Here is a 12,532-nt window from a genome sequence, read left to right as displayed (position 1 = left end):
TATATATATATATATATATATATATATATATATACTGCAACTTCTCATATTAATAACTTTCTAAAGTGTCAAATTATGTGGAATAATAGCGGCATCTGGCAACACAGCAGAGGCTGTGCCCGTGCTCTCACTCACAACTAAATATGTACTCTACTGTCATGAACGGCCTTTTCTCAGAAAGTTTCAAAACAAAGGACACTCAATTACACAGACAGCTTCTGTTTGCGCAGCCAATTAACTGCTTTGTGCTTTTGCCGCATGTTTCAGAAGGACAGCTGTTCCTCATCTAACCAGGACTGCTAGTTCTAGTCCATCCGGTCCTCTGTTGGCCGGTCTAGAATTCCCTCCACAAGCAACACTGCATATGTCCTGCTCATAAACCTTTAGCACTTCCATGTGGGTGTAAAGTCCCTCTCCTCTCATCCCTACATGACGCCTCCGCTAACCTCTGCGGCCAGTTTACATCTACATTATCAAGTGTCAGTTTGACGACTACTTTAAACTCCAACCGTATTCCCCTTCCATCCTATACCTAATGGGACTTTCAAACTCATTGCCCTTGAAACTCTATGCATCCCACGTTCATAGCACATTTGCATGTGTTGTACGTTTTTTTTGGCTTGTGGAATCAAAGATGATACCCTAATTTCCTGTCCTAAAGATAATATTGAGTTGTGGAGCATTAGCTATGCCACCATGTGGTAACACTTGGAAAGAAAGCAAACCTAAAATCTGATATGGCCCTAAAAGTAGTACCTGCTAATTACATAATGGGAATTAGGTATTCTGAGCTATCGAAAGGTAGCAGATACAAGCAATTGTTCCTGGGCTTTGTTGTGTTGTGCCAATGCGCCAGCGTTTACGCGCACTATCGCCGCCTGCCCACCGCCTCAACAGATAAGCAGGCAGGAAACAAGAAATGGATTTATTTGATGCTCCGTAGCAACACGGTCTGGCAAAAGTGGGCCGACAAGTGAGAGACAACCCCTTAATGAGAATCCTCAAAGGGAACAAGGCAGAGGGCAAAGCAATGACTCCCGTGCTAAAGATATTTGGAGAGGAGATATTTCACAGGCTTACACAACTGAGATTCCCCACAAAGAACTGTCTTCAGAGGGTTTCTCGAGAAAAAAAAAAAAAGCTCTATAAAATGGGCTTTTGAGAAGTTCAGCCTGAATCCAGACGTTTAACCTCCTTGCAATTATTCTTTTTTTGATATCTAAAATGTGTTTGAGAATGATAATTATGTTTGGTCAATGGACACAATTAAATTGGTTCAAAGAAGTGATAGTGTGTAGGGGGAGTTGTGTTGAATACAAAACAGTACGATTGCATGCAATGCACTACATGTTAGTTTAAAGCAAAGAGAATATAATTACCCTTACTTTAAAAGTAGAAAATAATATATAGAATGATAATCAGGATGATGAAATCAACAGACATTCAAGTTAGTTCGCAGTACAAGGTGACCGGAGATTTTTCTTTGAGCTAAAATGAACACAGAACTTATTCAAAAAGATATTCTATTCCCATTCTGTCATTTTGGAATGATAGATCACATTATAAAAATGTCCTGTTTGGATTCCAAGGCATACGTTTTTGGTTGCTTAGCAGACATCAAATTGACTTATAGGATAGAGGAAGTTTCCCTGTATCAACACTGGCGCTGTGTTCCTATCTCAAAGATATTAATATAATTGTAATTATAATTTTGTCACTGCTTATAAGCTTATAGGTTATTATCTGAAAATATATAAGCATGTTTGCTTTAAGCAGAAAATGTGCAGCCAAATTTATAACTGCATGTCATGTTATCTGAACTGAACCAGTCCTAATGGGTATTCCTTTGACAGACGCCACCGTCGCCATCCTCCTCTTTTGAACACAACAGCCTTTCGCTTTCTATTCTACTGAACACTGTGGTATCACAGGCTTTGACATCGGAGTAAATGTAAAATTCATGGATCTGGTATGCCCAGAGCATGTGGATTAAGCTACAGGGGTAGTTAGTCAGGTCAGTGGAAGAAAGAGAAATTGCTTTTTCCGACCTCAGTGCATTTTGGGAGTCACGACGCCGTAATGAAAGTCAAAGAAGAGCATTGATGTGTTCTCCGAGTTTTGTTTGTTTGCCTGTTTGTGCATTCTGAACCTACTTTTTTCTTATGTTTCTTTCATTGTTGCAGCTGTCGCATGACAGCGGACATCTATAGGGCATTGCTCATAGTTGCGACATGAATAAATATATTTTCGTTTGATGTCAAAGCCCATAACAACACGCCTTGGGGTGTAAAAAAGATTCTGTAAGAAAACAACCACATCTTCCTTTTTCCTGTGAAAAACAGAGTAATGACTGAACTGATTGTAAGTAGAAAAATAAACAGCCCTGCTATTTTCTCTTCACAGAAAGCAAATTGTATTCGATATTTGACTTGATATTCGTAGCCAGTTCATCTATAGATTTTTTTTTCCCTCACTCAATCTCATATAATCCAATGTGACAGAAACAAGCTTTTAAGAGAACCCTGTTCTCTTCGCATTCTATCACACACTGCCTTCAAGTCATGAAGAAATGATCATGTTTGAGACGAGCGCACATGTACACCACCAAAATGTCCTAAATAGCAGTGGGAAACACTGGATTATCTTTGAGCCCCGGGTTTTGTAGGAGTGGGAGTGGTGACGACTGAAGGAACGGCTGAACCAGAGTTAGGGCCCAAAAAAAGGTCTTGAGACATTGGGCCTCATTTACGAAACGAACGTACAACAGAAAATTGGGCATACAGTCGTTTCAACGCAAAACGTGGATATTTATCAATATGGACGTGAGCGGTGGCTACAATCAAATCTCACGTCTGGTCTCAGCTCGTGTACGCAAGTTTTTGAGTTACCTGAACTTGCGCAGAGCATAGTAAATACGGTGGAGAATTGTAGAATTGCGCCTCACGCACACACAAACAACATTAGTTCTAGCGTTGCCTGACATTTCAGCCATTCATCATCAAACTAAAATGCAGTCAACCAAACATAAAAGTAACACTGTTTATTTTAAATGATCCTCTGTAAAATCAGCGTGCAGCGCTCAAACAAAAAACATTTTTGCTCATGTGAAGGATTTTACACGGATATTAGAACATGACTGAAGTATAAAGCCATGTTTAGGCTACATAATGAATAATAGTTATGCAAACAAATGGATGGCAAAAATGGATACATTTGGATTGTGTGGTATGAGACAGGCGCGTGAGCCCAATAAGGAAAATTATTTCTAAATTTGGAAAGTAATTTAAAAAAAAAATGGTTTTACTTGTTTTATTTTGTTCAATGTTTGAGGAGCTGCAGCATACATACAGCAGGCATCTATTAGAGAAAAAAGGAGGAGGTTATTAAAAACAAAGTTTATCTGTTTTTACCGAGGCGAATTAAGGTAAGTTGTAAACACCACATCTGCGCTTGTGTGTGCGTTACATCTGCCGGTGCCGGCATTTTTCAAATTAACAACGGTTGTTCACGGCGACGCAAAGAATTGTGGGTTATCTGTAGCAGCGAAGGATACACCTCATGCATCCTCCGAATTCCTGTGAAAGAAGGTCGCATTCGAAGGTCGCGTTCGGAGTGTCCTACTTGCTTTTCTGAAATGAGACAGCCTCGATGACGTATGCAGCCTTCGAATGCGACCTCCGGAGGACGCAGCCTTCTAAATGAGACACAGCTTATGATTTTCTAATGATCCTGAAGACATTGATTAGCATGCTCAGGTGTGTTTGATTAGGGTTAGAGCTAAATCTGCAGGAAAGTGGATCTCGTGCATATGCCAGATTTGAGGATCCCTGATCTACAGCGTGTTTATATAGCAAAACAACTATGGAAAACATAAATGCAGTCTGTATTGGTCTTAAAAGTATGTTGCACAGCTCAACAGTGTGAGCATTCCACTCGCATTTACAAATAAAAGTAGATGTGTGCAAACAAAAATTCCTGGGAGGTCTATAAAAAGTCTTAAATGGTCTAAAATAGTGTAAAAGGTTTTAATATTTTATTACATTGTAAATTTGGGATGGAATAAAAGGAATCATGAAACCGATCAATCAAGCCGATCCTCCCTATATGCAAAATATGCAAGCTGCGTAGGGCCCCCAAAACACCAGAGGACCCCCTTGCTCTCAAAGATTTCATTTTAATTTTGTTTTTGAATTTGGCCAGTGGTTATGAAAACATGAATGATCGCCCTTTCTACATAAAAATCAGTCAAATCATGTAATGTGAATGTCGTACAGTCTATTGCTCGAGAGTAAAAAAATGAGTTGAAAGCGCACCGAGCTGCAGAAGAGATACTGTTTCTCAAGCGCTTTCCGCGAGCGCAATTCGAGACGGAGTGAAACAAGGACAAATGCGTTTCATTCATTCGTTCATAACCACTCATACCCCACTCCACCGCCGACACAGTTTTGCGTAGGGCCCCAAGAAGTCTAGGATCGGCACTGCAATTGCGTATCATATGCACATTTCTGTGCCCATTTCTTGCGTATGGTACACCAAATAGAAGCAGAAAACCGTGCCATTGAAATGCACTTTTATGAGATCGGGTTAGGTTTTAGAGCATTTATGATGATTATGTTGTACGAGTAGGGCATATTTTTCTCCCTGGTGTTTTAGAATGAGCAGCCAGCAATTGTAAAGCATAGACGTTTCAAAGTAAGAGTCCCTTTGTTTTTGTCTTCTGCTTATTGTTGGCATTTCGGTTACACAATAAACCAACAAAACTCTCTTCTGTCTTGGACAAGAATGTCTTATTGTATGCTTTAGGAAAGACAAAAGCGCATTATTTGATACTTTTTCACTCCGCCTCAAAAGCGGCTGAATTTTTCATCTTAGGAAAAAAAATAAGTGTTGTAATTGAATTCGACAATCTGTTATGTTTCCTCAGGTGCCAGGATTCAGTATGAAAGGATAGGAAGTGATGTCACTATGCAGTGTGGCTCTCTGGACAACGACGCCTCGGTAACATGGAAGGTGAACGGTACAGACGTGAAGGCCCGTCGGCGGGAAGAAGGACCACGGCTCATCCTGATGGAAGTGAACATGAGTAGCAACGGCCTGTACAGCTGCTTCCAGAACCCTGATGGCCAGCGCCGCGACCAGATCAATCTTCGCGTCGGAAGTAAGTAGTGTCTGTTTATCCCACTTTCCTCTTCCTCGTATTCACTACATCCTTCCCAGAACTCGGAATAACCCTGCACAGTGTTTACCCCGACACTTATTTTTCTAAACAAGCACTGCGCTCGTTTCCGCCACTTGCTGCCCAGTCATCTCTTAGAGGCCGGTGACCTCTTGTTTGGATGTCTCATCTGTGTATTTGAAGAGTCTAAATATTAACAACAAACGTCATTGTTTGACCCTGACCGCTCCTCGGTTCTCCTCGGGCCCCTGATCCCAAGCCTTGTCTTCTCCAGCAAACAGCTGCTTCTATCTGTGTGGGAGACACTGGGGTGCAAGTTTTATATCTTATCTATTTGTCAACTGGATTAATTTGTCATGCTAGATCTTTTTTTTTATGAGGACACACAACACGATGGGAGAGGAGATGGTAGCCGTCCAGATGGTCGCAATACAACAGGGTCCCCCTTGCTTCTGAGTGGCCCCCAAAAAACAATTCAATCACAAAAAGTTTGAGCATTCAAAATAAGTCAGTTGTAAATCAGACAGCAGTCGAATACTGAAATGAGACTGTACTACTGGTACTGCAGAAAGACTGCTATCGTTACCAGGGCTCCGAAATAAGAGTTTTTGGCCAGTTTACAAATCAGTTACGCACCCTTTCAGGCCTGTGTTGACACTGACATTGAAACTTAAAATCTTACATTTGTTGTTCTTAAATATACATACATATTTATTTATTTATTTATTTATTTTCCCGTTGTTGTTTGGTTTAATTTTGTTTGTTTGGTTAAATGTTTTCCAAAACTATACAAAGTATGATTTTTTTTTTTTCCGGAACTGTATACATTTATTTTTTTGTTGTTGGAACTGTATAATTTTCATATTTATTATTATTATTAATATTATTATTATTATTATTATTGTTGTTGTTGTTGTTGCTGTTGTTGCTATTATTATTATATTGGAATATTTTTGGAATTCCAGTATTTATTTATTTATTTATCTATCTATGTAAAGAAACGTTTTTGTAAAGAAAACCTACTGTTTTGATCTCTGATTACATTTTATTATTTTAGTATAAACTTGGTACTGAATACCAAAAATAAATCAAATAAATAAATATTAAAAATGTCAAATATCTGATATAGCGGCATATTAAACATCAAATGTCTTCTGCACTGCATGAACATGCATAACAAAGGTGGGCGACGTGGTTTATGTGATCTTACCCTTAAATTATTTCCCTCAACTCTCTGATAACCCCAAAGCTAAATTATGAACTGCTACACTGCAAAGCACCGTAATCAATATTATGTGACAAGATGCTACCCGTAACGCCGCCTGACAGCAATTTCATTGACTAATCAAATTAGACGAATGAAGAGGGGAAAAGTGGAGATGAGTCCCCTTTTGAGAATATGACGAGGAATGTGCTTCATCACTCATCTCTGCATGCTTCCACGGCTCCCGAAAATAACTTGTACGAAATGTAAGCGAGATCACATGATTACTAAAAATGGTCTAGTTCATCTAAAGGAAATTCATTTTACAAGCTTTAATAATGCATGGTTTCAAGAGCATGCAGATTTTCTTGGCAAAAACTACAGCAAATTTCCACTTTGTTTCTTTTATTCTGTCTCTGCGAGCTAAATGTCTTTAATATCTTGATTGTTTCTCGTAAGATAAAATAGAGAGCAAATTAAAGGGATAGGGATAGTCGTTCCAAGCCCGAATCACTTTCACACAGGATTGAAAAGATGCGATGGTGAGTAAATGATGACAGAATTTACATCCCTTTAAGACATTAATCCTACACGTCTCCTTTGTTTACTTCTGTAATTAACATCTGTTCCAGGTGATCTAAACACAAGCGATCAGCCAAGACAGATTGCCATTTACACCTAAATGCATCTCCTGTGACCTCCGATTTCGTAACTACTTACTTCACCTGCTACATCAGTGATGATGTCGATGAAGCACAAAAAGTTTAAAAAGTCAGCACAGTTTAGCAGATGGTCCAGTTTTAGAATCTTTTAACCAAGCGAAGGTGAGAACAGTATTTCATTGTGTGACTTTGCTGCACATAAATCTGATTGTGAGCTTAGCCTGACGGGCTGGTGGCCCTGTGGCCGCAGTTTCTCTCTCACAGCGGCTGGGTCACAGGCAAGCCAGCTCAGCTAACAAGATAAGTTCTGCAGCTAAGTGCCTGAATGAGAATGGCATGGTCCCAATCCCACAGACAGGGAGAGGCCCCTCCGCAAGTACGTCAAATGCTCTGCCTATCTGTGACAGGAACGCTTGCCAGGAATTAGAGGGGAAAAATCGAGTCTGGCCATTTACAGGGATTCCTGTAGTTCCTCTAAACAGTCTTTAGTGGTCTGTCATAACCAAAACAGCTTGTAGGTCAACTTTCACAGACAAACCATAGGAAATAAGTTATGGTTTCCTTGATAATTATGATGGTTTTGTTTGTGCCCACAGATGATTCAAGATAGCAGGATCCAGTTGCAGTGAACGTCTTTGTTTCTTTCTAGCATTTCTTCGGCATTGTACAAGGCAGCCTCAACCCCAGTGAAATCCTAATGGTTCCAGTGTATAAATATCAACTATGTTCTCAATGTCCATGCATTTCTGGTTTCAGTGTGGACTGGTAGCTGGAAACAGGATATTTTAAGAAATTCTACGAAGAGTAAAGAGGAGTCGAATCAGTAAACATCGCAAACTGGACTCAAACCTATTTCACCCACACAAGCACCATGGCTCAACTTCTCAAGCGTTTTTACATTAATTACCGTGACTTAATTGAGTTTCCAAAAGGCCCCTGGATTCATCTTTGTGGGCATCTTACCCCCACACATAGCAAGACCGCCTTGTTTATGTTAAAGTCATGTAGAAATGGAAATAGAGACAAATCTTTACGTCTGTATTATGACCAGTGCTGGGTAAAATGTAATCCATTACTGATTCCAAATTACATGACAAAAATTGTAGTTAGTAACACAATCTGTTACATTATAAAGTTTAGATAATATAATCAGACTTCTTTTAGATTACTTTTGACCTCACTTGTTTATCATTATATATATATATATATATATATATATATATATATATATATATATATATATATATTCCATTCATTGTAATTAACAGCATGAAGTTACATCAACGTTTCCTGTAGGGGTTTGTGATTTTAATGAAAAGCTAATAATTAATTAAACTATAAAAATATACAATTATAATAAATCATTTAAAAATATCATCAATCAAAATAAAACACTATATATATATAGAGTTCTGGCATGAAACTCTAGATGGTGCAGTCCGAACTAACTCAATCTGGCCTAATGATATCATTGTCACATGGCACAGCTGATTGGTTCTCTCCTATATCGGTAGCCAATGAGCTCGCTGCTCAGCATTCAAATATGTTTATGTTAAAGTCATGTAGAAATGGAAATAGAGACAAATCTTTACGTCTGTATTATGACCAGTGCTGGGTAAAATGTAATCCATTACTGATTCCAAATTACATGACAAAAATTGTAGTTAGTAACACAATCTGTTACATTATAAAGTTTAGATAATATAATCAGACTACTTTTAGATTACTTTTGACCTCACTTGTTTATCATATTTAAAAATACAAAGAGAAAAAAGCTGATTGGTTCTCTCCTATATCGGTAGCCAATGAGCTCGCTGCTCAGCATTCAAATATATGACTAGGGCTTACTGTAGCAGTTGCAGCTTGCTTCAGAAACCCTCCACCTTCCCCAGCTCCACCTGTATAGATCTGCTACGAGGTGATTCATGTACGCTATATGGGGGTTATTTAATGTATGTTATATTTGCAGCAGCAGCATTTCTTACATGCTCACAGCAGCATGGTGTGGATGTATTGGTAGTAGCAAGTCTCGGTACTTGATCTGCCGCAGCAGCAGCAGTGTAGCAGATCTATTCCACCAAGACCAAATACATTAACATTGTCATGTACATTACCATGCCAATCCCTCCGATAGTTGTCATATATATATATATTGTTTGTGCACCTGCATGTCACATGCTGTGGACATATACAGTACATGTTATTATTAAAATATTTATTTTAAAATCTCAGAGGTACTTCAAGTAAATAGATTAGGTGAAAGAGGTGCAGATGACAAAAAAGGTCTGGGAATACCTGCATCACATGTATATAAGAAATAACATGAATTTGTGCATTTCAATGTGTTTGAAAGAAAAAAACGCCTCCCAATGAAATGTTAATCAGTAGTTGATGCAATGCAATGTTGAAGCACTTCTTAAACTTGTAATGATTTTTGTAAATCCAGTGGTCAAAGACAAGTTTACAGTCGATTGTGGAGGGGCAGGGTTTAAGGAGATGAAATGATTGGAAAAGTACGGCATACATCCTGTACATTTTGTTTAAAAATTAGACTATTTAAGCAATTTGGTTCAAATAGAATATTGTTACAATTAGATGATGGATGATAATCATCAAGGAGTATTTGTGGTGGGGTTGCTTTCAAAGCGTTGTCAAAGGCCCATGTAGATAACCCAGTGTGTATTCCTGCCCTGCAAATAGTGGCAGTAAATTTAGTGAAAAATCTTCAAGAATTCAACCTTTAACAAGATCCACAACTAAACTGCTTAAATGTGACTGGATTTTCTTGAAGTTACAGTATATTGCATAGTGTCTTAGATTCTAACTTTTTTAATCACTGGGTGCTTGCAACCCTTTGATTTTGGGATAAATAATGACCTCATCTATCATACTTTCATAACGCTGTCTTGAAACACTCAGTAAGATTAATACAGTCCTCTGTACCATTATTGGTTGGCAGGAAATATGATGCATAAGCATAGAAAGTTTACTAATAATGCTTACCTCTTATGAGCGCTGTTTGCTACTTAAATGTTGGACTTTCATTTATTCTGTCTGAAAGTTACCTATCCCAAATGTCTCCCGTGCACTAGATGTGTCCATGGATTGAAATCGATGACAGGCTAAATCCTGCACAAAAATGATGATTACCTGCCAAAGAGTTGTCTTTTAAAAGGCGAAGAAATATTGGCCTTACGTGCCATGCCAAGATAACATCTAAAGCATAAAATCACACTGAAAGTAATGTCAGACTGAAAATATGTTCATAAGAAGTATAAGGACATGGGAAAAAAAAACATATTCACCTGCAAGTTACCTCTTGTAAAGTTCAAACTTGCCCCATTCTTTTCACTGCTATGGCTTTTCTGTTGCTTGTGGTCTGTCTCCATTTAGCTGTGAGAAACAAGGGAAAGCCATTAAAGTGGCATGTTTTGTCTGCCCTGGGATAGAACTGCTTTCCTACAGGACAAAGTGCTGGGTCTACAGTAAGCAAGGCTGAGGGTTCAGGCAGGACCACAAAGTATGCGAGGGGAAGCGAGCTGAGCCGTTGTCAGAGATAGCAAGCTCGTGTTGGGCTGCTTTGCGGTGGTTGTCAGGAAGGAGGTTGGAGAGAAGACATATGTCGAGGTCATCATCGCTTTACTTGAGTGCACATGATGCCGTAACAATTAAACATTTATTACCTTACTGCAGGCAGAGGCAAACAAAAGCTTTAAAGTACTCACTATAGTGACTTTTTTTACTTGACTTTTGACTTTTGATACCTTGCGTTAAGTTCTCATTCTCACGTCGTTCCAATCTGTATGACTGAGTTTCCTCCGTGAAACACAAAAGGGGATATTTTGAGGAGTGTCTGAGCTGCTCTTTTCCATACAGTGAAATCATATTGTCTTTTTAGGCTTTCAAGCCTAGAAGAAAAAGAAAATGCATCAAGGACGATAACTGTAACGGTAACTATAAATATCACACACTCTCAAAAATAAAGGTGCTTCAAAAGATTCTACAAGCGATGCCATTGAAGAACCATTTTTGGTTCCACAAAGAACCATTCAGTCAAAGGTTCTTTAACCCTCTGGGGTCCGAGGGTGTTTTGGGCCCTGGAGAAGTTTTGACATGTCCTGACATTTGTGCTTTTTTCAGTTGCTAATAAACATTTTAATGGCTAAGTTTAGTAGCACCATAATCAGCACAAACTGGGCTACAATAATATGTGGGCAGCATGTATGTATGTGATTGTGTTTTTGAGAAAACAACGTTTATGCGTGCTTAGTGAAAAACTAAAATTTTAAAGTCACTGAAATAAGGCCATAAAACACATACAGAACATTTCTTCACAAGACTATTGAGAACTGGATCTTGAAGTCTAGAGTTTTTGCTTCAGAATGATGTGAAAATCATCTTGTTTACTCACTCACAGAAAACAATATATTGACTTAAATTTTCGAAGACACATTTTGTGTAGAAAAGGAATATGTGAGGGGGCGTGAATGGTCATGGATAATGATGTGATTCACACCTGAGAAGACAAAGGCCTGCATAATGAGCTGCATAATGAGCCTTTCAGTCAGGTGTGTGACTGAGAGGGAATTGCTACAAGAAAGAGTGAGGAAAAAATAATTGTATCTATTTTTTGTTTGTAGTTTATTTAAAATATATATAACTATCACATCATTTTGGGAGTGTGTGCATAGCATGGTCTTAGCTGTGGTCCGGGTTCCTGTGCGGGCAGGAATCTCAGAGCCTGTGGAACATGTCAACTTCCATGACCGAGTGGGCTGCTTATTTGCCTTGGCTCTCTTTGCACCAGGTTCTTTTGCACTTATTCTCACATCTGAAATAAAAAAGTAAGCATGCTGTTTACACAAACTACATTATTAACATTACTGTGATATTCACTGATACTAGTACTAATTTATCGAAACAAAGAACACAATTACCACATAGCAAACATATTTTACCGTGTGGTAAATAAATCAAATGAAAGTAACATCTGTAAAATAGTGAATGCACACTTACTCTAAGATTCTGAATGAGTTGAAAACTGAACGAGTGCCCCCTTCCTGTGAGAGATGCAGGTGAATGCAAGAGTGGTTTATTCCTCACAGTACCTTAGTATAGTATGCATACTTCACGATAAAACAGAATGCCAATTCTTACATTTTAACACTATCAACCACAAATAATACAGAAGCTTAGTTACATTCATAAACACAAGCATGCTTTGTATGTAGGCCTATACAATCCAAAAACTATAGCTATAAACATATATGGCTATATTCGTGAACAGAGAATATCCTATCACAGTAAAGTTTTGACTAATCATTCTTACTGATTAGGCTAGTAACATTATAACTCATATTACTTTTATAGCGTATTTCTGTCTGTTATAGAACATAAAAAACATCCTGGCATCGTGACATTTAGATGCTGTGAATTAAACTTCATAATGTTTCACTTGATTATACATTTAGTCAGGAATTATAGTTTGGA

General features: G+C 38.3%; 1 protein-coding gene across 1 annotated transcript in view; it reads left to right on the top strand.

Moving 5' to 3' along the window:
- Window positions 1-12,532, top strand: part of LOC107554853 (ciliary neurotrophic factor receptor subunit alpha-like) — a 186,033-nt gene that overhangs the window by 95,126 nt on the left and 78,375 nt on the right. The window contains exon 3 of the mRNA XM_016237493.1: window positions 4,925-5,158. Coding sequence (XP_016092979.1) covers window positions 4,925-5,158 — 234 coding nt within the window. The remainder of the gene's footprint in view (window positions 1-4,924; window positions 5,159-12,532) is intronic.

The sequence above is a fragment of the Sinocyclocheilus grahami genome, unplaced genomic scaffold (assembly GCF_001515645.1).
Source record: "Sinocyclocheilus grahami isolate Dianchi unplaced genomic scaffold, SAMN03320097.WGS_v1.1 scaffold516.1, whole genome shotgun sequence".
NCBI classification, from domain to species: Eukaryota; Metazoa; Chordata; class Actinopteri; order Cypriniformes; family Cyprinidae; genus Sinocyclocheilus; species Sinocyclocheilus grahami.
Note: the sequence above shows the minus strand (reverse complement) of the source record. Positions and strands in the feature narration are given on the sequence as shown.